The sequence below is a fragment of the Rhinolophus ferrumequinum genome, chromosome 10, assembly GCF_004115265.2.
Source record: "Rhinolophus ferrumequinum isolate MPI-CBG mRhiFer1 chromosome 10, mRhiFer1_v1.p, whole genome shotgun sequence".
Taxonomy (NCBI): domain Eukaryota; kingdom Metazoa; phylum Chordata; class Mammalia; order Chiroptera; family Rhinolophidae; genus Rhinolophus; species Rhinolophus ferrumequinum.
Window position 1 is genome coordinate 87518335 of NC_046293.1, and position 25647 is coordinate 87543981.

A 25647-nucleotide genomic window follows, 5' to 3' on the forward strand; every position below is an offset into this window, starting at 1 on the left:
GGGAAAACTCCAGCTTCAGTCAGAGAGCCTGGCTCAAGCGTGTCCTGGGGAGTGTTGCTTTTCTTTTTGTTAGGTTAAAGAGGCACAGTAATAGTCCATCTCCACAGCTGTCATTAAACTCAGCAAAATGAGACAGCTAAATCAATAGCCTCCCAATCTTTACTGAACGCTGTAAGAAGGGACCATGGCAATGCCAATACTTTTGTGCCCCAAATGACATTCATTAAATCGGACTTCCCTCTTGCTTCTGAGGATGACTGAAGGCTGCTATGGGCCAGCCCAGAGCAACACTGAGGCATGGAGAAGCTTGCTCACCCAGCCCTCCCACACATCTCCTTTCGACAGCTCACTCCCCAGATACACCATCTCCCCCTTCCAGATCACTCCCCTGTGACCCAGCTTTCAGCCAGGAGGTCCCCTGAGGACCCAGATTTGGGGACCCCTGAGAACCCAGATTTGACTACTTTCTTGCCAAGCACCTACCCTGGTCCAGGAACAAACTGGATGTCTTTACATACACACTTTTATTTAACCCTCACAGTAAATCTGTAAAATAGGTATTATGCCCATTTCGCAGGTAACAAAACCAAGTTCAATGACTGCACAAGGCTCATGTGGACAGCAGCTGCCAGGGGGGAATTTCCGCAGGCCCCCCAACTCCCAAACCAGCGCTCTTCCCAGCCAGACCTGGTACATCTCTAATGGTGGAAGTCCAGGCACAGTGACAGCTGATGATATAGTTGTGCTCAGAAGAAACCTGGATAATGTCTAGGAAAGCATTTTGCAAGCTGTGATGCTCACCACAAACACAAGGAGAGATGTAGTTACACCACGCTGGTCTCTGCTGCCTCCTGCCCACGAGCACTGAGCCCAGAAAACACACTCACCCTCCATTTGGTGCAAAACAATTAGTCATCTACCTGTCCAGAGCAAGGGACGTCACGCGGGGTGAACGGCAAGAATGCTCCTTCTCCCCACGGTAAGTCTCGTTAGTCACCAAGGTTTGTCAGGTCTCCTGTGTGTCCCTCCAATCTTTTGCTTTGTTTTTTTCCTGTCGCCTAGGCGCTCCATCCTCTCTCACGTGTATCACTGGAGCAGCCTCTCCCTGATCCTGCACCCACCCTGTCACCTCTAACCTATTCTCCACTCCACAGCCAGAGGAACGGTACTCAAGGGCGGACCTGAGCGGTCACACTGGGTGGGCTTCGTGCTTCTCAGCAGCTCCCACTGCTCTTCCCTTAAAGCTCAGACTCTGACCTGGCTAACCAACTCGCCATCTGCCGGCCACCACTCTCTCCCCACACCCCCTTCACCTGCTGCATGCCAGCCCCAATGACATCAACAGGACATACCTCCTTCCACTCTTTGCCAGGCGAACTCCTCCTGTCGTGGGCTCTCAGCTTCAGCATCACCTCCCAGGGGGGCCTCGCCCTCCCTGAGTCGGGGTCAGTGCCTCTCCCACCCAGTGTTGCCACCATCACAGCACTGAGCTGCAATCCTCTTTGCTCCTCTGTGGCCCCGCGGGTGGGCACAGGGAGTGGGTCTGGGCTGCTCACCTCCGTATTCAAGCTGCTTGGCAGTTAGTATGCAAGGAGTCTTAGAGGGATAAATGCCTTGTCCCTGGAAGCCCCGGTGGGCTGTTTGGAGGGAGTTCTTGTGCCCACACCGTGTGTTGGGCTGCGGCTCGCTAACCATCCTTTCTCGTTTGCCCTTTGCTGAGTGTCGACGGGAGGCGACTCTCCCATCACCTCATACAAGAACGGGAGGGGCCCTCAGGGTCACCCCACATTCTGCGGAGCCCAGAACGCATTCCTGAAGGCCCTCGCCTAGTCATTAGAGGTCCCCAGGGAAAATATACGCCTAGCTCTGTCCTCACAGGGACATCTCCTCTCCTGCCCAGCCAGTGGCCTGCCTTTCACAGCTTAGCTCATCTGACCAACGGTAATAGAAAGGTCAGCGCTTTCCAGTGCCCTGGGAGCCAGTGGAGTTCGCAGAAGCAGACAGCATAGGGACCCAGGGCATCACCCCAGGTGTGTCCTCAGGCTGGGGGACAGGAGTGAAAGCAAGGACAGGCAGAGAGGAAGTGGCTGCCACCCACATTCCTTGGACTTGGTTGGTCCTCAGGGGATGATGGCGAATCACCCATCCCTTAGCCCTGACCCACGCCACGGCCAGCAGGTCCCCTCTGGTAAATCTCCTTATGGAGGCTCTCAGGGACCCCAGTCCTACTGGACCTTTGACAGAGGGTCACCTCAGACTCCACCCTCTGCAAAGCCTTGGAGGCTTTGGGACACAAACTACAGGGTGGGACCCCAAAGGATGGTGGTCTGGGGCAACTGCCAAGCTGGCCTCTCCCTTGAGAGAGAGGGATCCAGACCTGCACTCACGCTGGGGTTTAGAGATGCCCCTCCCACCACCATCACACCCACGCTGCACATTCGCCCCCGAGCCCCCAGCCGGGTACATGAGGTAGTGCAAGGTGACATCTGAGCTTGTCACTGTGACTATGGCAGCCGAGGAAAACACACAGAGCAGAGCCCCAACCAAGGACACTGGGGGGCTTCTCCTGAGGTGAGGTGGCAAAATCAGTGGGCTCACCTGGTTTTCAGGGCCTCCTTCCTTCTCCGCTGACCATCTCACAGTGGCTTGGTGTTTCTGTGCCCACTTTGAGGCCATCTCAGAGCCGCCTAAGAGTGTAGCCTGGGCAAGTCACATCGCAAGGTCCCCACTCCTAGAAGAGACAGTAAGTGAACCCCAGGGACATCACAGGGACTCTCACAGCCCCTACCCCCACAAGAAGCCATGAGTGACAACACTTGCCCCCTCTCCCAGCCCACTATGGGCCTGGCCCACAAGACTGGTGGTCTGAGAGAGGTTACAAACATGCAGGTAGGAGCTGGCCTCTCATACACAGGGCTTGGGCCACTTGGACTGGCCCCTGACCAAGCCTGCGTCAGGTCACCAGGCAAAGGGGGGGTTAGGATTCCTCAGTCACCCAGAGGGGACGCCTGCCCCCACACACCCCGATCTGTAACCTGCGTCTGAGAAGGGGAGGTGGGTTTCTGACTGTGGACAAAGGATAGGACTGGTGCCTGACCCCCCGATCCCTCACACCAACCATGACATGTAGTCACGTCATGACTGAGTGAACATACACACCACAAAGAGACAGCCTGTTTGTGCTTTTGACACATTATCAGTTTTTATTTAAAAACATGCTAAAAACATGGCGTTCAATAAAGCCAGGACCAGGATGAAGGAAACGCAGACATGGCATTGCAAGCAGAAAAGTGCATTTGAAACCAACAGGGGTGCTCCCCTGCCCTGCCGGGCTGCACCCCCAGGGCTGGCAGGGTGTGGCCACCAGCCCCAGGGCCTCGCCCTCAGAGTGCCCTTTCAGGGCAGGGGGCCAGGCCCTGCCCTGACTACTGCCTCACTGCGGGGCGTGGAGGGGGTTAGGACAGGAACACGAGAGTCTGGACGCTGAAGGGCCGCTGGACAGAGCAGACCCCACACACCTGGCCCCAGCTCCCATCCTGTGCCAGGTCCCTGCTAGTTAGCACCTCCACCAGTGGGTGGGCAGGGGGCCGGAGAGCCGGGGACAGTCATTTCCATCCATCTGGACTGCTCTTTGGCCACTAAAGGACGGATGGCGACCTCATTCCAAGTCAGACCAGAATATCTGTGAGCATCTGGGTGGGCTCAGTCGCCTTTCCAGAGTGAGAGCCCAAGATGCAGGCCCATGTCTGCGGGGAGGGGGCTGACAGTACTCCCGCTGGGCTGCAGGTGGAGACTGGTGCCCCGACACCTGCTGCAGGCGACTCCCCCAGGAGTTCTCAGCCCCTGCTCACCCACCTCCCCTGTGGGATGGCTGCAGAGAGGCCACGGCAGGCATTCCCTTGACGTCGTCTACAGGACCTTGCCCTTCTGAGTCAGGTCTACAAACTGCCTGTATCAGACCTGATTAAACTAACTCTGACTTTGGTGAGGAGAGCCACGGGTGAGGCCTTCTGTGCAGTGTGGCGACCACTGTGCAGGCTGGGCAAGGGGCTTGAAGAGCACCCCCGGCCCACGCACGGCACCTTCTGCCCAGAGTGGACTCTGCCAGGCGACGGAACCAAGTACAGGGCGAGGCAAGAAGGCAGTTTGGGAACGGTGGGCAAGGCCCTGCAAACAGATGGATGGGGGGGGGGGCTGGCAAGAGGAGGGGGACTGTGGCAAGGGCTCCAGGACCAGACGATGCCCCTGAAGCTCCAGAAACAAGATGGCCAGGGAGGCTACACCCCCCCCCCCCAAGGTGCTAGGCTTTTGCTGTTGATGTTAACAAAAATGAAAAATTGCATTGATAGGCATAAACAAAGGTGCCCCTCCCCCCAGCATAAGCTCATTATGCACTCGGTCCCACTGTGCACCTTGAGTGCTTGTTTGCTGAGTGTCTCTCCTCGGTGGCATGGTGGCATGTGTGCCTGTGCTGAGCTGTGCAGGTTAGCGTGCCCGGGGAGGTGGCTGACGCTCCTTACCGGAAGACGGGCCAGAGGACCCAGAGGGCAGTTTTGCTCAGCTGTGTGCTTGCCCAGCCTCCACCCAAGGCCCACTTCCCGAGTTTTCCCGTCAGCACCGGTGCCTCCATTGCAGGGAGGCAGCGTCACTCCGCCCAACCCACGGAGGCCACTCCACTCCACTCCTCACCCCGCAGACACGAGAATCCTGAGCTCGCCTAAAGTTCGATGCTCCTGGTCCCGACCGCACTACACTTAAAGGGCGTGGAGGAGCTGGCTGGGTGGCCAGGTCTCAGCTCTTGGAGCAGACAGGTGGGGGCTGGAGAGGAGACGAGGCCCGGAGGGAAACCAAGCTATCGAGTCAAATGGGGGTGGGAAAAGGCAGCCGCTCCCCCGAGGCCCCACCTGGAGAAGTGCATCAGATCCTAGCTAGCTCGTGGGGAGACTTCTCAAGTCCATCCCATGAATTCTTGACTTTTTTCTTTAACTGCAAAACGCTAGCGTAGACCAGCAAAACTTCTGGTGGGGTGCCCCGCTACAGGCAAATGCCACCCGCCTGCTCACCTCCAAAGTCCTCACTCAGCCTGCTCTCATCCCGGGCTACGTACCAGGATGCAGTCTGACCTCTCTCAGTTTTACGTACTTTTCCTTGGGGTCATAGAGGATGTGATTGCCACCCACCCCAGCATCAGTGAACCCCGAGGAAGGAAAGGGGGTCCTGGGACCCAGATGGACATCTCTCCCTCCCTCCCAGCTGGGGATCAGCAGCCTGGTGAATCGGCCTGCAGTGACCGCAGGCACCATTTCCACCCACCCCTCCTGGCCGTCATGGATCCTCTGCCACTGTCTGAGCAGCAAACGTAAGGACTGCTTCCCCTTCCAGAAGCAATGTGAGAACGTGAGCAGCAACTGAACTAGGGAGGTATGTGTCCGAGAGTTTCTAGCAGGAATGTCTGTGAAATTGCTGGGGTTTGCAGAACCTGATGCGGGAAGGCCCGCATGGGGGGTTGGGAGGGAAGGGGGCGCCTCCACGCCAGCAGAGGGCAGGAGGAAGGAAGAAGGGAACAAAGAACAACTGCTCATCAGTGACGTGTGAGGACCCACGATGGCTCCAGCCATGTTCCTGGCCAAGCACTTCGCCAGCCCCTGCTCTGGCCTCTTGCACCAGCATTAGCAAACACACCGCTCCGTGCAGGCCGCCCCACGAGGCTTCCTGCTCCTCCATTTCACCTCCTCTTCCAGGCTTCTGTGCCACAGACACCGGGCCGCAGACAGCAGTCCTGGCCGGGCCTTCCTTTCAGTGCTTCCCGAACGCAGGCTGGCGTATCCCACCCGAGAGCCTCCTGAGGGTTGCACAGTGGTTTGTCCTGATTGAAACCTACACATGTCCTTTCTCCCCACCCACTCCCACCCTCAAAAAAAAAAAAAAATCAAACCGTTACAGAAATCAACGCAGTAAAAAGTTATAAATCAGAAAGCTAACCCTAAACTTATGTGAGATAATATTCCTGAATAATCATAATCAGAGTAAAATAAAATAAAAAAGTTACACTGTAAGGTATAAAAAGCCTGGGCGAGGTTCTCCCCGGGGCCTTGGCCAGAGGCGGTCTCTCCCCCTCTCCTGCAGGATGGCCTCCGCTGGGCAGTCTCCACCAGGAGGGAGCAGTCTGCTGCACCCCCACGCGGGACGGTGTCCGTGTGAGGAAGGGCAGAGCAGACACGCATCAGTGCTGGGTCTCCTGGAGCACGTCCCCCGGGCCACCCTGTCTTCTTTGGCAAATACACAGATGCAGGAACCCAGGCGCCCCAGCACCCCAAGGTCTCCGCGCCTCCTCCTCCCTGGCCCTGCACCCCGAGAAGGCTGAGGCGGGGTGGGTGGGGAGGGCGGCTGGGGGCGGTGGGCAGGGCTCAGCAGTCTGGAGTGCGGGCAGGCAACACAAAGCTCAAATCTCCTTCCCTGGCAGTGTCCACGTGGGGGCGGGGGCTCCCGCCAGACGCTCAGGCATCATACTTCTTCCCAGTCCGGTGGATGTGCTGGAAGAGGGTCATGGAGAAGGCCATGCCCAGAATCTGAAAGACATGGGGAGAGGGCCTTAGACAAAAGCCCCGCGAATGGGCTCTGACACGGTCCCCCCAAAGCAAGCCTTACGACCAGTCGTGTGCTGGAAAACGCTGGTGGAATGAAGACCACGGTGAGCAGCGGAGGGCACCCGTGACGAGCTCAGGGCGCACAGAGGAGCTCGGCCCCTCACTGCTCTCTGTGCAGAATGCCAGCGAAGCTCTCCGAGGTGTGGTAACCTGCCTACTTTGAAGCGCTGTGGTGAGGCCTGAATGCACAGAGGACTGGCCCTAAATGGCAGCCAATAAGGAAGCGAGGAGCGTGAGAGGAAAGTGGCAGGAACATGGAAAACCATGCTCTGAGTCATTTCTGTTTGGTTCTGGGATACATGACGTGATGTCCTTGACTGGAGCAGACGTGTCTTACCACGAGGCTATGCTGAGGACGACATTAATACTCGTTTGTGTTCCCTCGACTCCTGAATCCTGAAAGGGGGTGGGGCCAGAGCGGTGCGGGAGGCAGGAGGAGGCCCGCCTGTGGCCCCACTCACCACAGAGAGTGGGCCACGCGCACAGGCTGTAGAGCAGTGACACTGTGGGCCTCTCACAGCTCTTGCCCTGAAGGTTTAGGCATAAATGGAGGAGACTGGCTGGCGAGCCCGGCTCCGGTCCAGGTCCAGGCCTGCCCACAGGCAGACCTGACATGAGCCCTGTTCTCCGTAGGAAACAGCACCTCCCTCCACGAGCGCATCCCACCTCAGAGCTCTGCAACAAGGACAGTGGGCTCGCCTGCTAAGCTTGCAAGCGCTAAGACAGATCAGACATGATCAGGCGCCCAGGCCCAGCAGTGGACGGTAAGAAAGATAACTCCATGCAGGATGTCGACCGACTGTCTTCCCATGGACCAACCAGCCAAGTTCAAGTGCTCCGAGAGGAATCAGGCTCACCAGGGAGAAGAGCCTTGCATAAGTGGGCACAGCAGGGAGCCCAGGAAATACTCATCTCCAGAAAGGTCCGGGAGCTCTTGCTCCCAGCCAGCTGTGTCAGCCTCAATTTCAAGGCGGGAGGCAGGGATCCCCTCTTCTTCCCTCTCCATCATCTATGCTGGGCTTACAAAGAACAACTGCCACGAAGTGCTTGCTAATTACAGCTAACGTTGACGGAGCACTTCCTGGGTGCCGGGCCCTGCTCTCTGCCCTATGGCAGGCATCTGAAACTCGCTTCAGGCTAAGAAGTAGCACGACAACCGTGCCATTATTCTGATGAGGAGAAATCCAGGCACAGAACCTAAGCAAGGTGCCCAGGTCACAGACACCTAGGAGTCTGGCCCAGGAGCCCCTGCTCACCATCGTTGCTGAGGACTTGGGTTTCATTCGGTTCAGTCCCAGGTAAAGGTCCGTATGGAGTGGGGACAAGTGTGTTTACGAGCAAAGCCACACAGGGCTTCATGCAACGCCAGCACCAGGCCCGAGGCTCAAAGGGCGTGGGAGGAAGCAGTGCCCCATGGTGCCCACAGGGCAGGGCAGGGTAGGGCAGGTAAGCTCAGGGCCACGCAGCTGCCTGGGGCAGTAATTTACCCCGGGGGTGGGGTGGGGGCGGGGAGTGCTTTTCCCAGAGGCGGAAGCCCCCTCACCTGCATGATAAGGATGGACATTCCCACCATGCCGAGCACATGTTTGTTGTCATCAAACCACAGCTTCACCTTCTCATAGCAGCCCTAGGGATGGAGGACCACAGGTTAAGGCCCAGTGTGAGGACCAGTCCCTCCAGCCCCCATCCCTACCCCTTCGTTCTGTACCTCAACCTGGTCATTCTGCCGTTGAGCAGGCCCTGTCCCACCCATGGTTCCACCCACGAGGCCCCACTGCACGGCCTCAGACCCCACTCTGCCTCCCACCCCCTCACGCTCCCACCGGTCCAGGCCCCCCGTTTTCCCCTGCCTGTGGCTTCAGCCCTGCGTGCCCCCCACCCTCCGTAAGCCAATTCCTTGGTGTCCTCCTGCCAGCCCATCCACCGCACAGGCTCCTGGGAGCGGGAGAGGGGCAGCGGCCCAGGCCTCACCGTCTTCCACAGGGGGGTGGTGCTGTTGCGCCCACAGCCCTGGGAGTTCTCCATGCAGCACCGGTCGGGGACCGCATTCTCGCCCAGCACCGGGTACCAGTCTGTGTAGTCGGTGACGCCGCAGCAGCGCATCTGTGGGTGGGGACGACAGGGTCACTCGCCACAGCCCACCGGCCTCCTCGGGGCCTTCTCCTGCCCAGGCCAACCCAGCCCCACTATGCCGCCACCCTGGAGTTCAGGGGAGGAGACAAAAGCGTTCCTTTTGCTCCTTCTTTTGGCCTCAGCCGAGAGTGCCAGCTCCTTCCTGGAGGCCAGAGCCGGGAGATGGGAATGCTGCCTGCCCCTCAGGGCTGGGCACTGGACACGGGAGGGGGAAGACATGCTCGGCTATCCGTTCCTCGCCAGCACTGCTGGTTCTGTGCTTGGTGGACTGTCCCACACCGACTGCCGGCTCCTCCCCAGGGCTGACCATGGGGTGTGCGGACTGTATGACTTGTTTTCCTTGTAGAACCAGAGCCTCCTGGCCTGAGGCGTGACCAGGCGGCACATCTGTGTGCAGAGCGCAGAGCTGCCCGACCCCTCACCTCGGCCTGGATGATGTTCCAGGCGTTCTTCAGCCCCACGTTGTTCTCTGTGTTGTACAGCAGGAGGCCTTCCTTCAGGTCCTTCTTGGCATTTTCATTTACCTGTCAGGTTGGGGTGACAGACAGGATGGCTGGGACCAGGTCCCTTAGGCCTGCTGGCTCCTGCAGACTGCGAGAGGGCCCTGGGAGTGGGCTCTGCTGGGGGAGGGGAGGCTCAGCCTGCACCCACGGACTCCCAAGACAGCTAAACTCTGCAGGTCGGGGCCGTAACACTCAGAAACAAAGAGACCAGCCACACACACTGGCCACTTTGCCACCCGACCCACAACATCTTCCTCACGCTGCCCCTGTCAAAACACACCCTGGGAACCAGACGGTGGCAGATTAGTCATTTTGATCTTAGGTCCACCTCTCGCTAGCAAGTAACTTCTCTCTTGCCTCTGCTTTATCTGCAATATATTAGAATAATAACATCTACCTCTAGGGTTGTTGTGAGAATTAAAGAAACCAATTTTTATAAAGAGCCAAGAACAGGGCTGGCACAGAGTGATCTCTCAATATTATTACTTCTTCCCTTTCATAAATGCAAAAGAATTACTGTTTCCAATCCCAATAGTGACTCTGCCTTTCAATGTGGCCTGGGCAAGTACTTCAAGAATCCAAGGAACAAACAGCTACTTAGTCTCTGGGTACAGTGCACCCATAGAGCCTGCTAAGCCCTGGGACACTGATTGCTTGGCCCGTCAGCTTTGGTAGTACCAGTAAGAAGTTCTCCAATGTAACTGGGAACTCTCTAGTCTGGCGAGGTTGCCAGGGGACCCTCAGCATCCTCCTGAACCCCACGTTCCTCAGAGGTCTCTGGAAAAGGAAATATAGCTACCTCCCACTGTTAGCCCCACTCACGATGTCACCTGCAAAGTTCCTCCATGTTCCCGATCAGTTATCCTCAAATCACCCAGTCCAACCATCTAGTGAGGTCCGAACCCCTTCTCCAAGTGGCGAAAACAAGAATGCTTGAATGCTCCCTCCCAGTGAGGGGAGCTCACTAATGCAGAGGCAGCCCATCGCATCCCTGTGTGACTTACAGGACTCTACTTCCTAAGGTGCACAAGGTAATAAACCATCCCAAACTCGCCTTCCCCAGGCTGCACCCACCGAGCTCTCCTGGTTCCATTCGCTCTTCCTCACCAGCACTACCTGTCAGCACTTTTCCTCTGCCTTTTCCTCTCCACTTTTCCCAGCCTGACCCAATCCCAAGGGTACCGAAATTCCACAGGCCCTCCCTTCACATAAGGCTTACCTTGTCCATGTAGACAAAGAAGAGGATAAGTAAGATCAGCTCTGCTAGGAGGATGATCAACAGGACGATGAAAAACTGGAAAGAGAAGGTGCAGGTGTGGGTACGTGGTGGTGGCCATGGCCAGGGATGGAGCACTGACAAGAGGGATGGCCGAGAGGCAGGGTCAGGGAGCACCGAGACGGCTTCCCAGACATAGGAGAGGTCACCGACTACTCCTGAGGAAACCCAGAGAGGTCGAGGAGGGAGACAAAGTCGATAGGCTATCAAGGGGTGGGAGGGATACCTAAGGCAGGGCTAGCCAATCATGAGGAAGAGGGGTGTGGCTAGACAAAGAACATTCTAGAAGCAATTCCCCTGGGCTCAGTTAGCTAGCTGATGTCCCCAAGCCCTGCCTGTCTCTGTGGCCCAAATGCAGGGTGATCCAGAGTTCAGAGGGTTGGGCTTACGAGGTCCAACTTACACTGAGGAGGAGGCACTTGTTTTCCTTGATGGCCCCCAGGCAGCCGAGGAAGCCCGTCACCATGACAATGGTGCCCATGGCGATGACTAGGTTGGCTGCAGACAGCGAGGGGAAGCTGGGGGAGAAGGTGGCAAAGTTGCCTTGGGACACGGAGAGCCAAATGCCCACTCCAAGCAGCCCGCAGCCACAGAGCTGGAGAGAAAGGAAAGCCTGTTAGACGGCACCGCTCTTGCATCCATCGACATGGAACTCAAATGACTCCACATCCTCACCCACAACTGAGACACAGAAAGGGTGAGAACGAGGCTACTGGTCAGATATGGCCACGGCCTCAAATCATGTCAGTTGTGTGACCCAGACAAATGCCTTCATTCTCTCTGTGTCTCAGTCTCCCCACCTGGAAAATGGGGTTATACAAGCTTCATGGACCCCATAGGGTCACTCTGAGGATCAAATTAAATAAGACACAGGCAAAATCATGTGACAAATATTGCAGGTCCTAGTAGCATATGAGTAGTTGCTGTTTTTCCACTGGGTGGAGGAGACGCCCTGGAGGTCAGGAAGGAACCCAGGGCGAGGGGCACACGGTGGTCACGGGGAAGCAAGAGCCAGGAAGAGGGTCTCGGAGTCCTGTTCCTCAGAGCCAGACCTTCCAGGGACTGTGACCTGCTGCCCTGACCAGAAGGGCCATGTGTCCACTGGGCCACTGAACCACTGGATTCACCTGGGGAAGCTTCAGTTTCATTTGGCTGCAAATCTCCACATCGGCCTTGTTTTATGCTTGATATAGCTGACACCCGACCCCAGCAGCTCAGAGGAAGTTTGCTGAGTCTGACGAGCCAATCAATCAGTCCACCGATATTTACTGAGGACCTACAGCCGCAGCGTTCTGTGCCAGAACTGCTACAAGCACTTCAGAGACCTGCCTTCCCCGGGCCTCTGCTCAGGCTGGACGGGAGCAATGAAAATGCAGCACCCACCCCGGGCAGTACACACTGGTGCCAAATAAATGGCACAGGAGTTCAGAAGAGACCATCGCTGTCCTGGTCCGAGAGGCCAATTGGAGGAGGCAGCCCCTCAGAGCTGGTGGACGTGGGGCAGGCAGAGGGCAAGAACATTCCACGCAGGGTGAAAGTGCAGATGTAAGGGCCGGGGAGGCCCAGACGTGGACCTGACCCCCAGCTCCAGCCCGTCCTGGCTGGGCGACCTTGCCAACTCCTTTTATGCCAGATAAGAATAACAGCACCTACCTACCTTCTAGATTATTGTAAGAATTTAGGTGGAAGCAAGCACAGGGAACGGGCGGCCAATACCAGGCTCTGGCTGAAAGGTACTCATTGAGCACTTCCTATGCTCTGGGAGCTGTGTGTGACCCCAGGAAGCAAGCCAGGCCTGCCCTCAAGCTGCTCTCGCTCAGAGAGGAGACACAGATGCAGCAGTCAGGACAGGGAGCCGGCACACCCAAACCGAGCCCCTACTTAATAAGCCGGGCCCCCTTCTGAGCACTGAGGAGCCGGTAAACGGCACCCGTAGAGGCCCGGCCTCACGGAGGGAATCCCATACAAGACACCGGTGTCACATGAGAAACGTATGGAATTTGGCGTCCTGGTATGTACTGTGAAGAAAAGTAACGATGGGTAAGGAGTTAGAAAGTAACTGGGAACAGAGTGGTCAGGGAAGACCTCTCGGAAAGGTGGCACCTGAGCAGGGGAAGTGAACGTCAACATACCTGGGGGAAGGGTGTACTGGAGGAGGGGACAGCAGGTGCAAAAGCCCCGAGGTGGGAATGAGCCTGAACAGCCACAGAGGAGCAAGGCGCCCACGTGGCTCCACCGGTGTGAAGGAGGTGACAAGTGGCAGGGGACCCGCAGGTGGGGTGGGGTGGCAGGGGGTAGGATGAGACAGGCCCTCACAGGCATTGGGAAAGAAAATGTGGGTGCTTAGTGGGATGGGGAGCTTCCAGAGTGGGCGAGTGACGCGATTTATGTTTTCAACAGAATACTCTGGCTGCTATTCGGAGAACAGACCACAGAGGGCAAAGCAGGAAGCCGGGGACCGTGCGCAGGCTCCTGCCTGGACCAGGCTGGCGGCAACCCACACCAGGTGGGTACAGGAGGGCTGGGAAATGGTCTGATTTGAGGTACATTTGGAAGGTAGTATTGACAGGGTTTGCTGGGCTTCAATGAATGATTAGGACTTTGACAAATGGGGAACAAAGGTGGCCCAGACTGGGCATGACAAAAGAAGAGAGGATATTCCCACGTATTACTAAACCAGACTGTTGGCGGAGCAGCAGGGGGAGGGATGGAGTTAGGTAAGTGGAGCAGCTGCCTGGGTCCCCCACACTGTGGAGAGGTGTCCTGAACTTCCGACACCCTGCAGCAGCCCCAGGTGGCACTAGGGCAAGGCCCCCAAGGTGTGGGCACACTGGCCCAGGTCACCCATCCACCCAAAGGGGCATCTCTAAGCTTTGCTGCGGGGAATGACCCCCTGCAACCACTAGGTGGCGCTCCATGCCAGGTCAGAAGCTCCGAGTTTGCCAGTGAGGCGCTGAAACTTGCATCCAACTTGTCACTGACTTTCTTCAATCTGATCAGTTTCTACTATGCTGCCGGCTCAATTTTTCTTTCATTAATCATACCATGGAAATTCATGATCTTCATGTTGGAGATTTGTGGCTCTAAAAGCCAGAACATGGAATGCGTAAGGAAAACCCGCTGCTGCTGGGTCACTCACTATAGGTAGAGGAACCTACTGAAGGGACGGGCGTTGGGCCCCTAGCGCTGCAGGATGCCACCACCATCCTGCAGCTGGAGACGCCAGGACCCCCTGAGACCCCCTCTCACTGGGAGTAGGCCTGGTGGGGTCCCCTCCTTGCCTCCATTCTTCATTTCTCTCCTGGGGGACACTGATGTGAGTTCCACGAGCCTCCATCTGAGAAAAAACCTCAACAGTTCAGAAGCTCCAGGAGCTGGTCACTTGTCTTAGAATTGCTTCTCTGGCTTTGTACCGCGTGTTCTTTGATTTGGTCAAGCTTCCCAAAGACCCACCAGGAGACTCCCTCCATCGCCTTAAGAGAAGGAGGCTGTTGTCCTGTCCCCTGCTTCCCTCTTCATTTCTAGTCAGAGGTCCCGCCGTGCCCCAGGCTAGATCCCAGGGGACCTGCTGCCTCCAGGTGGGGCAGCCCTACCGACAGCCTGCACCTAAGCCTGGGGTGCGGGGAGAAGCATCACACACAGTGTCTGCTAAATGAATGAGGCTTGTACAGCGCCTCGAGGCGCTACTGCTCACCCCACTGCCACTCTTCCACGCTCAGGAATCTGCTGAGATGGACAACGTGCCCCCATCTCAGAGAACGCAGAACCAACAGAGCCTCCAAGCAGAAGAAAACACAAACCTCAGGCCCTAAGTTTACAAATAAGGACACTGCGGCTGTCACACTGCCAGGATGGGCTCAGAACCTGGTTTCCTGGCATTTGGAACAGAGTCCCTTCCACACTGCCACTCCAAGGAGACTGTGAGTGCGCCCTGAGCCCCAGCCCCAGGAGAAAGGCACCAAGACCCCCGCCTTAGCCCCCGTCTCACACCCAGGTCGCCCCACGCTCCCCTCCCTGCCTCTGGCCTGTTTTTCAGCCCAGCCTGCATTGAGCCGTCTGAATCCTTTTTCTAAAATGCCTCTTTCATCATGCTGCTCGCCTCTGTGACCTTGAGATTCTTTAGCTCTCTGAGGCCCAATTTCCTTTAAAATGTGGGGTTTGGACTAGAGAATATCTCAGGTCCATTCCAGCACAGGTTTAGCCAAGCCTGAGACATGATGCTTTCATCTCCTAGTCCAGTGCTTCTCAACCGGGAGCAACTTTGCTCCCCTGGGAACGCCTGGCCATGTCTAGAGACATTTTGGGTTGACACCACGCGGGGAGGGGAGTGCTACTGGAGTCTTCGTGAGTAGAGGTCAGCGGTGATGCATAGGGCAGCCCCCACAATAAAGAGCTACCCAGCCCCAAATGTTAGTGCAGGTTCAGAAACCCTGCCCTAGCCCCACCTCAGGGCAGGTGTCCACCCTCCAGCTCTCAACTCCCTGAAACACCATCAGAGGAAACACCTGGTGTGTTCCCTCCAAGGGTGGGGCAGCTCCTGGCTCTGAGAGGGTGGGCACAACTTGAGGGGAGGAAAGAGCTGGGAAGACTATCTGGGGAGCTGGTGAGGGCTGGGGCAGGAGCAGGGAAGAGGCCAATGTCTGGTACCTGGCAATGGGCAGGAGGGAGGAGCTGCCGGCAGTTTTGCTGGGCAGGAGGGCAATCTCTGTGGGCAGAGCACAGGGCAAGGCAGGAACGGGAGAGGGGAGGACCAGAGGGGGAGCTACAGGAAGGAGACGAGGCCTGCAGCGGCACAGCCAAACCTCGGTGCCGAGAGCTTAGCTGGTGGCATTCAGGAAAATTCCCTTCCAAAACTGGAGGGTTGTCTCAGCTGAGAGGACCGAGCTAGTCAGCCTAGGGCAGGAAGAGACCGGGCGTGGCACGGTGACTCAGGGGCCAGGACCCAGCCCACGCCAGCACCAACCGACCCGAGTCACCAGCCGGCCTCGTGGGCACCCCTCTGCAAGCAGGGGCTGGCCCAGGGACCACCTGACTATCAAGCCTCCCCGACCCTTTACTCCCTCCCCCCAACAAACGAGGGCATTTCTGAATATTTTCAATTCAGGGCTCCAAATAAATCCCATTAAAACTTGAGAAAACAAGTTCCTACCCTTCCATTTGCGCATGGCCTTGCTCTCTATTAGGGCTGGGATTTGGGTCTGTTTTGTTCATTGCTAAATACCCACAGCCATGAACAGTGCCTCACGCTTGGCAATGCCTTTGGGTCTCCTTCCTGCAGGGCTCTCCTGTCTGGGCCCTTCAGAGGACCACCTCAGGAGCTGCCCGTCACCCGTGGGCCCATCCACCAGATGCATCGCAAGTAAGCTGAGGCCCAGGGGGCTAAGGCCGTGCAGTGAACAAGCACTCCAGGCTTGTCTCATTCATGAAGGCTGTTGCAGTTAGCCAATATCCCCATGGCATTGTTCCCCATCTTCAGTTTGAACATATTGATTTGTAGTTTTAATATATGCGTCTGCCATGTAGCCTCATGTATTTTTCATGCCGGCATCCCATTTCTCTGGGGCAAAGCCCATAATTTCCCCTTCAAACCAACTTCCCTCTTGAGTGTCTATGCCCACTGGCACACTGCTTACAGCTCAAGGACAGCCACTCCTGGTGTCCCCGCATAACTGCCCACAGCCTCTCCCGTGTGGGGGTGGCCCTCCCCGGGGCTGACCTACTGGGTCGGGGCTGCACCCAGAGCTGAGCACCTCGGGGATCTGCCCAGCCCCCTGTGTGGACTGCTGCCCACCCTCATTAAAATACCAGTACTTCCAGGGCCAGTTTCATGGCCCAGCCATTTCTCTTCCGCCGGAGGGCCCAGAGCCAGCTACATAAATATTTGTTGGATGGATGGACAGACCTGAGCAGGCCACATCCTGGGGACAGGACCAGACCCAGACACACAAACACACCTGAAGAAGAAGCCACCCATGCATCCCTTCTTCCCCACTTCTAAACCCCCAGTGCCCCAAGTTACCCCCAATTCACCCCCCCTCGCCCCTCACTGGCCTGTAGGTCCCCTGCTCCACCTGCCCCAGGCCCCCTCAGAGCCCTTCACACCCTCTGGCTATTTCCATCCCGCTGCCTCATTTGTCCCCACAGACTCCCCTACCCTGGCCCCTGGCGCCCCCACCCAGCCTCATCCCCTCTTTGCTTTGCAGGAGCTTTTCTCCAATGCTCTCTGTGAGCCAGAGCAAGCGCAATGTTTAATGGCATTTAATAAATTAGTGGATGTGGGGAATAACAAAGAAACCCAAAGTGACTTCAATTTCACAGCTGGTAATGATCCTGCCCAGCCCAGGAGAAGCAGCCTGACAAGAACTTCATCACTGGGACAAAGGACAATAGTCAGTGCAGGAGTGGGGTGCTGCTCTACACGTCAGACGCAGGCCACTTGCCTCCCAGGGGCTCCTACAGCTCATTCCTCCGCACACCTATAAAAGGTGTGTGTGTGGGGGGGGGGTCTCGGACAACGCTTCTAATTCTAATTCTACAGGAAAGTGCGGGACAGAATCCCAAAGCTGTCTTTGCCAAAGTCACCAGCAGGGAGGAGGATCAGAGCACAGAGCGGGAGGTGGCCACTTAATGAGAAGTCTCCCTGTGGGAGCTGCCGCTGGCCTCAGGCCATTGGGCCTCTGCTTGAGCCCCCAGGGTCCTAGCACTCACCATCCACACTATGCTCCATGCCATTTCTGCACAACTCTAATTGGTCAAGAATTCTTTCTTATTAATTCAAGAATCTACTTTCCTGTGGCTAACATGCCTCGGTCCTTGTTTTCCCCAAGAAGTGCAGCCAAAACAAGTATGACAGACCTTGAGATATTTAAAGGCTGGTAGCAAACATTCTTTCCCAAGTCTTCTCCTTGCCTATTAAAGGGCTTTTAGATCTTTCAGCTCTGAGTTACTCTCCCCCGCTCCTCTCTGTCCCTAACTGCAAGTTAGATTCCAGCTATGGAGAGACCAGAATAGAGCATAAAGATACCACTCTCCCCTCCTACATTCTGAGCTCTATATTTCTAGTAATCCAGCCTAAGTCTTCAGTGGTTTGGCTGGCAGCCACAGCACAATTTTGGCTCACATTGAATTTGTGCATAATTTAAAGCCAAAGAGCATGATTTCCTCGGTCATTCTTTTTTTGATCCCACACTCTCTCAAAACCTCCAGTTTCTTCACAACTTCACAGTCCCCAATATCACCAGCTTGCATAGCTGATAGGGAGCTCACACCCATATTTCTGAGCTGAATTTTCCTCCAGATAACCATTACATCTAGCATTTGCATATCGAAAACCCAGTTGCATTTTGATGACTGCAGAATGAGGTTATTTCCTATCTAAGATGGGTCTAGGGGAGAGCATTTCAACATGGCCAAATGTAAGGGATGTGTTTGGGAGCTGCAAGTCTCAGAGGTTAATGAAGCTCTTAAATCCCTTGTTTCCAGAGTCCAATTCTCTCCAGCGAACTTTGTAGGGACATTGAGAACACGGTAACCCTCCCGCCCCAATTCACCAGAACACCCCATATGTTGAGAGTGGGTCCCGTTACAGTACCTCTTACAGTCTGAAACTCTAAAAAGTCCATGGGGATGAGAGTGCATGGTGAGGGGGCTCCCATTTGAGACTCTGCGACAGCGGTCCCCAGCAGCACTGGCCCCAGGGGGCTACCCAAAGGACCTGGTGTCCCCTGATCCCAGCGGGGCGGGATGGGGTGGGTGGGGAGAGGAGGTTGGCTTTGCTGGAGCGCTGGCCTGGCCTCCACACGGAGGACATCTGCCTTGCCAGGGGCTCACTCCAGCCAAGGCATCTGTGGGATCCAGGGTGACACAACTCTGGGGACAGGGAGAATCTGGGTCTGCCCCTGGGCTTCAAAGGCCAGGGCAGGGGTGCCCAGTCCCAACAGAGCTGATGCCTGGAGAGCAAGGGGCAAGCATCAGACATGGGGAGCAGAGGGGGTGCCCACCTGTGCTCTCCTGACACGGCCTTTTCAATTCCTGTCTCCATAACCCTTCCTGTCTGGGAGAAAGGCCACTCACCTCCCCCACCTCCACCTGCACCCCAGTTCCCAGGCCATCATGACTCCTCAAATGCGACAGCAGGTCCCAGATCAACTTTCTCAGATGCCAGCACCTGGCCACCTTCTCAAACTGACCCACAAGCCTACTCACTCTGTGGGGAAATAGAAAAGGAAGTGGAGACAGCTCAGAACTCTGCAAAGGGACGCGGAGTGCGACTGAGGCTGCGGGAAGGAACAAAGCCTAGGGAGCAGCCTCAGAAGGTCCTCAGAATGATGTGTGGCTGGGGTGCCAAAGAGCAGCAGATGATACAAAGTACCTGCCAGCCTTTGCAAAGAAGGAGTGATCATTCACCAGTCCATAAACATCGATTCACGCCACCACTGCAGCTGCCGCAGCCCTTCTGGGCCAGGCCTTGCGAGGTGGCAGGACGGCACTTTCTTCCCAGTCAAGCACATTCCAGGCCAAGGTGGGGTGGGGGTGGGTGGAGGGAAGAAGGGACACAGGGGAGCACTTGTAACCCAGCGTTCTCAGGCTCACTGCTGGCAACAGGAGGATGGAGGCCCTGACAGGAGATTCTGCTCAAGGACGTGGACAGAGCATCCACGGGTAAGCACACAGCTGTTTTCCGTCTCTGTTCGGGAACACACAGAGGAAATGGGCTGAAGGGGCAGGGGGCAGGCACGGGAAGAACTTCCCAAGAGGGAGGCTGCCGGTGCACTGTCCTGGCCCCGCTGGAGGTTCTGTTCCCTGACCGAGTCGGAGGACTGCCCTTTGCTGGGAGAGTGGGGGCGGATGACCCTTGGATTTGTCTTTTCCCCAAACTCCATAACTTGTCAACACTCAACAGGAAGCAGCTTGGAGCCTCAGGCCACCCACGCCAGTAACTCTCAGGCAGGATGCCAGTGCTAGAAGGGTGCTCTTTATGCCGAGGTGACGGGGGTGGTACACAGGCGTACAGCTCTCCTGACCTGTGCCCACACCAGCCATGGCTGCCCGGCTCCTGGGCCCAGGGAGGAACCATGGGGAGACAGCCTGGGACCACAGAGTGAGGCACCGTCTGAACTCCCAAGGTCACTGGAAATTGGGAGGGAAGACGCCACGGACTCAGAACGGCTTGTCAGAGGAGTCTGCAGAAAGGCTTTTCCAATCACCAGCTTATTTTTTTCCTTCCCGCACTCGTTTTACTTTGTGCATCCGGGGAGAAAGACATTTCTGACAGCATCAAAGCACAGAGTACTACGTGAAGCCGGGGCTGCCGTGGGAGGCAGACATGGGCTTCAGAAACCCACCTGCAAGGATCAATTGACACGGAGGCCACCTGGGCTTCCCTGGGAGAGCAGAGCTGTCGACAGCGCAGATCGCAGCACCTGGAGCCCGGGGGACAGGCATGTGCTGTGCAGCCTCTGCGAGCCACTCAGCCTTCCTGAGACCTTTCTCCACGAGCAGACTGAGGCGGGAAAAGTGCTTCCCCAGCACGCGGGGACACAGACAGGACGAACAGGATCATGCCTGCGGAGCACTCTGTGCTCCTCAGAATATAAATATCTCCGAGGTATTGTACTGTTATTCGAGCTTCTTAGAAAATACGAGGGGACAGGACAAGGATACTGTGAATTCACATCACCTCTTTGTGGCAAAGAGCTCCAATGATCTGGGGACTACAACTCCCCCTACAGAACGGGGGGAGTGGGGCCCATTCTCCCTGATTGAGGAACGGAGGCTCGCCTGAAGGTGAAGAAAAGTCACAGAGTGACAATCCATCCGTTGCCAGGGGCCTCTCCTCAGGGAGGCTGCCTCCGTCCGCCCAACCCAGAATGGAGGCCCTTTCATAATGGAATGAGGACGATCTTCTATGGCTCAAGGTTAGCAAATCACACTCTATAATTACACACATAGATATGAGAAAAGATTATGGCTGACAACCAGGTGGCTCTCTGGCCCCAGGACAGCCACCCACACGTACCTTTGCTATAGCCCTTGGACGTGGCCAACACGTGACTGGCCTCTCTAGGGAGCCTATGCCCAGACCCGATTATTTACACTGCCAGCCGGGAGCCGTGTCCACCCACGCCAGGATTTGGCATTTCTGACATGCCTTGTGGAGGGCACAGGCCAGTTAAGTTCAGGTCTCTCTGCCAGAGATGGTCTCAGTAGCCGTGACAACCTGAGATGCCTCCCCACCCTGTGCCAAGCTCTGCCCATCTCTTCGTCCTCTGGGTAGAACTGGGAGACCACAGCCCCCCCTCTACTATTTGACATGCGTCCCACAATTCGGCTACTCTGCTGAAAGCTGCTTGTGCGCAGTCTCGCCAGATGAACTTATAAGGTCACAGAGCGCGCGAACCGAGGAGCCTCCGCGCCCCTACCCACCACGGCCCTACCTGCCACGGCCCAGCTTCCCGTCTTAACTCCCCCCTGCTGTGCTGCAGGAGACAGTAAAGCACCAGCACTCGTGAGCACCGACCACGCGCCAGCACGCCTGAGAGCTCTGCCTCTTCTGCCTCATTTAATCCTCCCAACCCAATGGCGGGGTTGGGAGATTGTTTTTGTCCTCGTTTTAGAGATGAGATAATAGAGGTTCAGTGGTGAAAGAACACGGGCAACCTGGCTGCAGAAACCATGTGCTGACCCACCATGCTCCACTGCTTAGATCTAGGTCGTCCCAAATAAGCCGGAAAGGTGTCACCTAGATATGTCCCTACTTGGAGAAAGGAAGATGAGCCATGGTGTGATGGGTGTGAGTAAGGCTCCGTGGCCTGGGAGCCTACTTGCAGACGAGGAGAGCAGGAAAGCAAAGCTGTGATGGAGATAATCATGGTGGCGGTGGTGCAGTGATGACGAGGGCACTGGTGATGACGAAGCTGGCATTTACTGAGCCCAAACTACATGCCAGGAACTGTGCCAACCACTTTCCACAAAAACCACACACGGTACTACTTTTTCCGCCACCTTGCAAAAGGCAAAACTAAAGGATTGGAGGTGCAGTATGTTGTCTAAGCTCACATGTGGAGTCGGCAGACCCAAGATTTTAATCCACTTTGCTGTGATTCCAAACCCTGTGATTGTAACCTCTCCGTGCCTATTACAGACCTAAGAAAACAAATCCCGAACCTCACTTTATTAAACATTTTTCAACAACTTTCTAGCATAGTCTGAGCTGAAGGAGCTACGAATGGGTGCCCAGGGGTGCAGGAGCCCAGAAACACAGTTCAGCGTCAGGGCGCAAAGCAAGAACAGCCCAGCGGGGAGTGGGGTCAGGGTCTCGGCCTCGGGTGCCCGGCTGGTTGTGACAGTGGCAAGGGCAGCATCGGGGAGCAGAGAAGGTGGGCAAGGACAGGACACGTCGTTAGGGGAGGACATGTTGTCTGTGGGGAGGGGTGTATGTCCGCGCAGACGTATGTTGGTGGGGAGGGAGGGTTAGAGTCCACACAAGGTAGTACATACATCACTGATTTTACCAGAGTTGTGGAAACTGTTGGCTATGCCTCTGCAAGAGACAGCAAGAAAGAAGAAAATAAACTCATCTGGAGCTCAGTGGACATTTCAAGACAACAGAGGAGCTTGTGGAAATCATCACAGTCCTGTGCATTACTTTTCCGGAGAGTGCTTTCACATACATTGTCTCAGGCACACCGTCCCAACAGACGCATATGAGCTGTCACCCCATTTTACAGATGAGAATGTTGCAGCTCCCAGGAGCCGAGCCCTCATCTCCTTCATGCCTGTGATAAACCTGTGTGGCAAGCAGGGACACAAGGAATATCCACATTTGACCCACCAGGAAACGGAACTTCAGTGGAACTCGCAGAAGCGACTCAAAGACTTTGGGAAAGCAGGCGCGACAGGGGAGGCCTGGCTGCTAACCTGCTCACCAGCCCCGTCAGCCATCAGTCTCTCAGCAGGTGCCTCAGCGGGACCTGCCCTGAGCTGGCCCTGTGGGGCCACAGGGACACACGAAGCAGGAGACGGGGTCCACACGCCAGACATCCAAGCCAACTGGACCAGCCGTTCTAGAGAAAGAAGCAGCCACCACGCAGAAGAAGGCATGGGCCAGTGCTGAGTGTCTGTGTCAAGAAAGGCTGGGGGCAGCTCTGGCACTGGAACCAGGCGGACCAGGTTCAAGGCCTCGCTACCCTCATTTACCAGCCGGGGGAATCATGGAGCGCAACTTCTCCAAAAACAAGTGCTTGTTTTTTCAGTGGGGGGATTAATGGTACCTACCACATGGAGCTGTACTGGGGATTAAATGAGATTCATGAAAATAAACTTCCCAGCACAGTGCCTTGGACAAAGCCATAAATGGGAGTCGTTATTAGTATTTATGGTCCACAGTCCTCACTTGCCCAGGGTGCTGAGAGCAGGCGGAACACCTGTAAGCCAGGGGCCAGCGGCTGGAGAGAGGTCCAGCTGTCCCCAGCCGCAGCCCCACCCCGCCGTGGCCAGCAGCACGCATCCGCCCAGACGTGCTTTACTCACTCTGCATCCTCCCATTCCCCAGCCACCCATCTCCGGGAGGCAGCTCCCTTTCCCGATTTGTGAGCGTGCTTTCTTTTGGCAGGGAGCTGCTGCCGTCTGTGCTCTGGACCGTAAAACAAGTTTTCATCAATAAATTAAGATAAGTGGAAAGCCAGCTCCAGAGGAGGCGGACTGAGGCAGGCAGGCGGGTGGGCGAGCAGGGGCTCTGTGACCCAGAAGGGACCACAGTGAATCCAAAGTAGGACAGGCTCACCAGCTCCTCTCCCTGGACCCCAAGGGCCCCACTGGACCTGTGCTTCTCACAGAGGGGGGCTCAGGAAGTCATTGTGCCCTGCGGGTCCCATTCCATCCTCGGGCCGTTAGCAAGTGTCAGTCACAGGTAGCGTCAGGTCTCAGCGAGGCACTGAGCCAAAATAATGACCCCGATCACTGAGTTAGAGGAGCTAAATCTAATCAGACACTTACTTGCCTGCCCAGTCACTACCACCAGTGAGCAGTTTCTCCCATAAAGTCGTTGTTCTCACAGAGCTCCCCCACTTCTCAGAGTGAAGCTTCGGGTCCCCCAGACGCACTTCCCACCTCTCTGCCTCCATGTCACGACCACAGCATCTCTCACAATCCAGAAAGTCTTCCTCTTTCCCCCTTCCTCAATCCAACCCGGGGCCTTCGGGGCCCCCACCGACACCCCCCCTCCTCTTCCAGGCAGTCTGTGGTGGCTCTGTCTGACCACTCATCAGCTACAGAAGCTTCTTCCGCCTGGTGAGTACCAACCTTCGCTGGTGTGTGTCCAGCCTGCCAATGTCCAGCCTCACAGGTATCGACTCTGTGAGCCCACGTGACGAAGGGGTGTGGGGATATGACGCGAGGCGGGTTTCCAGCGCAGCCACAGGCGTGCCTCCCGCCCTGAGCGATGGCACACAGCCCCCTTCAGTCCCTGAGGATCACAAACAGGCCGGAGCATATGGCAGGAGAAGGGCCATCTGTCCGTCCCCCACCACACACGGAGAGGTGTGTGGCTCCGCATATGTTTATGAGTTAATGGACAGAGCGGCGTGATGAACCCCAAACAGCACCGCACACGGGCCACGTGATGCTACCGGCCGGGAACCGTGGGCAAGTTGACTCACTCACTCCTCTGAGCCTCGGTTTCCCTGCCGTAAAACAAAAGGTGGAACCTCATAATATGCCACACCCCTTCCAGGCCCAAGGCCCTGGGATTTCACTTCCGCTCAGTCCTCGCCCTGGCTGTGCGACGTCGGTGCCATGATGGCACCTGGTCCACTTTGCGGTGAAGCGGCTGAGTGACGTGCCCACGAGCTGGGTGGCAGGCCTGAACCCGCCACCTGTCTCACCAAGAGTGGCCCCACTTCTCTCAGGGGAGGGAGCAGGGAAGGAAAGGACCAGTCCTTCCTGAGCTGAACTTGAAAGTGCCCTGAGATTTCCCCTCACCACCTGGGAGGTGACATCAGGATCCAAATCCCCCAGGTAAGGAAATGGAGGCTCAGAGAAGAGACTTCCTCAGGGTGCCATGGTCGAGGGCGCTGTCTGATGCCAATCCAGCACCCACCTGAGGAAGCGCCATTGAAATACACCCAGAGAGGGCGCAGATGGCAACGTTTCAGGCCACACTGACATGAAATCAAGACTGCTAATTACACCCCCACCTGGCTATAAATCGGAATCAATTCCTTCTGAGTCCAGGCACTTCCCGTACCTGGAAGGAGGAGAACGTGAAGCCTTTGATCAAGTCCAGCTGGGGAGGCCTAAGTCTAAGCATATCCCAGCGGCCCTCCGTCCTGCCCTCCCACCCTGCCTTCTGCACCACACACACACACACACACGCGCACACACACACACACACACACACCATCCACCACACACACACACACACCACATCCACCACACACACACGTAAACATACACACACACCACATCCACCACACACACACACACACCACATCCACCACACACACACGTAAACATACACACACACCACATCCACCACACACACACACACACCATATCCACCACACACACACGTAAACACACACACACGCACACACACACATCATCCACCACACACACACACACACCACATCCACCACACACCCCACATCCACCACACACACACCCCACATCCACCACACACACACACGTAAACACACACACACCACATCCACCATACACACGCACACACACCATATCCACCACACACACACACACGCACACACACACCACATCCACCACACACCCCACATCCACCACACACACACCCCACATCCACCACACACACACACGTAAACACACACACCACATCCACCACACACACACACGTAAACACACACACACGCACACACACATCATCCACCACACACACACACACACCACATCCACCACACACCCCACATCCACCACACACACACCCCACATCCACCACACACACACACACACACGTAAACACACACACACGCACACACACACATCATCCACCACACACACACACACACACACACCACATCCACCACACACACCCCACATCCACCACACACACCCCACA

The 25647-nt window shown here is 56.3% G+C and overlaps 1 protein-coding gene across 3 annotated transcripts in view; it reads right to left on the bottom strand.

The window, feature by feature from the left end:
* Positions 1 to 3180: 3180 nt before the first annotated feature.
* TSPAN9 (tetraspanin 9) overlaps positions 3181 to 25647 on the bottom strand; it is a 194157-nt gene continuing 171690 nt past the window's right edge. For all 3 annotated transcript variants that reach the window (XM_033117200.1, XM_033117199.1, XM_033117198.1), the window contains 6 exons: positions 10963 to 11154; positions 10503 to 10577; positions 9203 to 9304; positions 8619 to 8750; positions 8191 to 8274; positions 3181 to 6569 (listed from right to left, as the gene is read on the bottom strand). In XM_033117200.1, the coding sequence (XP_032973091.1) occupies positions 6498 to 6569; positions 8191 to 8274; positions 8619 to 8750; positions 9203 to 9304; positions 10503 to 10577; positions 10963 to 11154 (657 nt within the window). In that variant the 3' untranslated portion in view covers positions 3181 to 6497. The remainder of the gene's footprint in view (positions 6570 to 8190; positions 8275 to 8618; positions 8751 to 9202; positions 9305 to 10502; positions 10578 to 10962; positions 11155 to 25647) is intronic.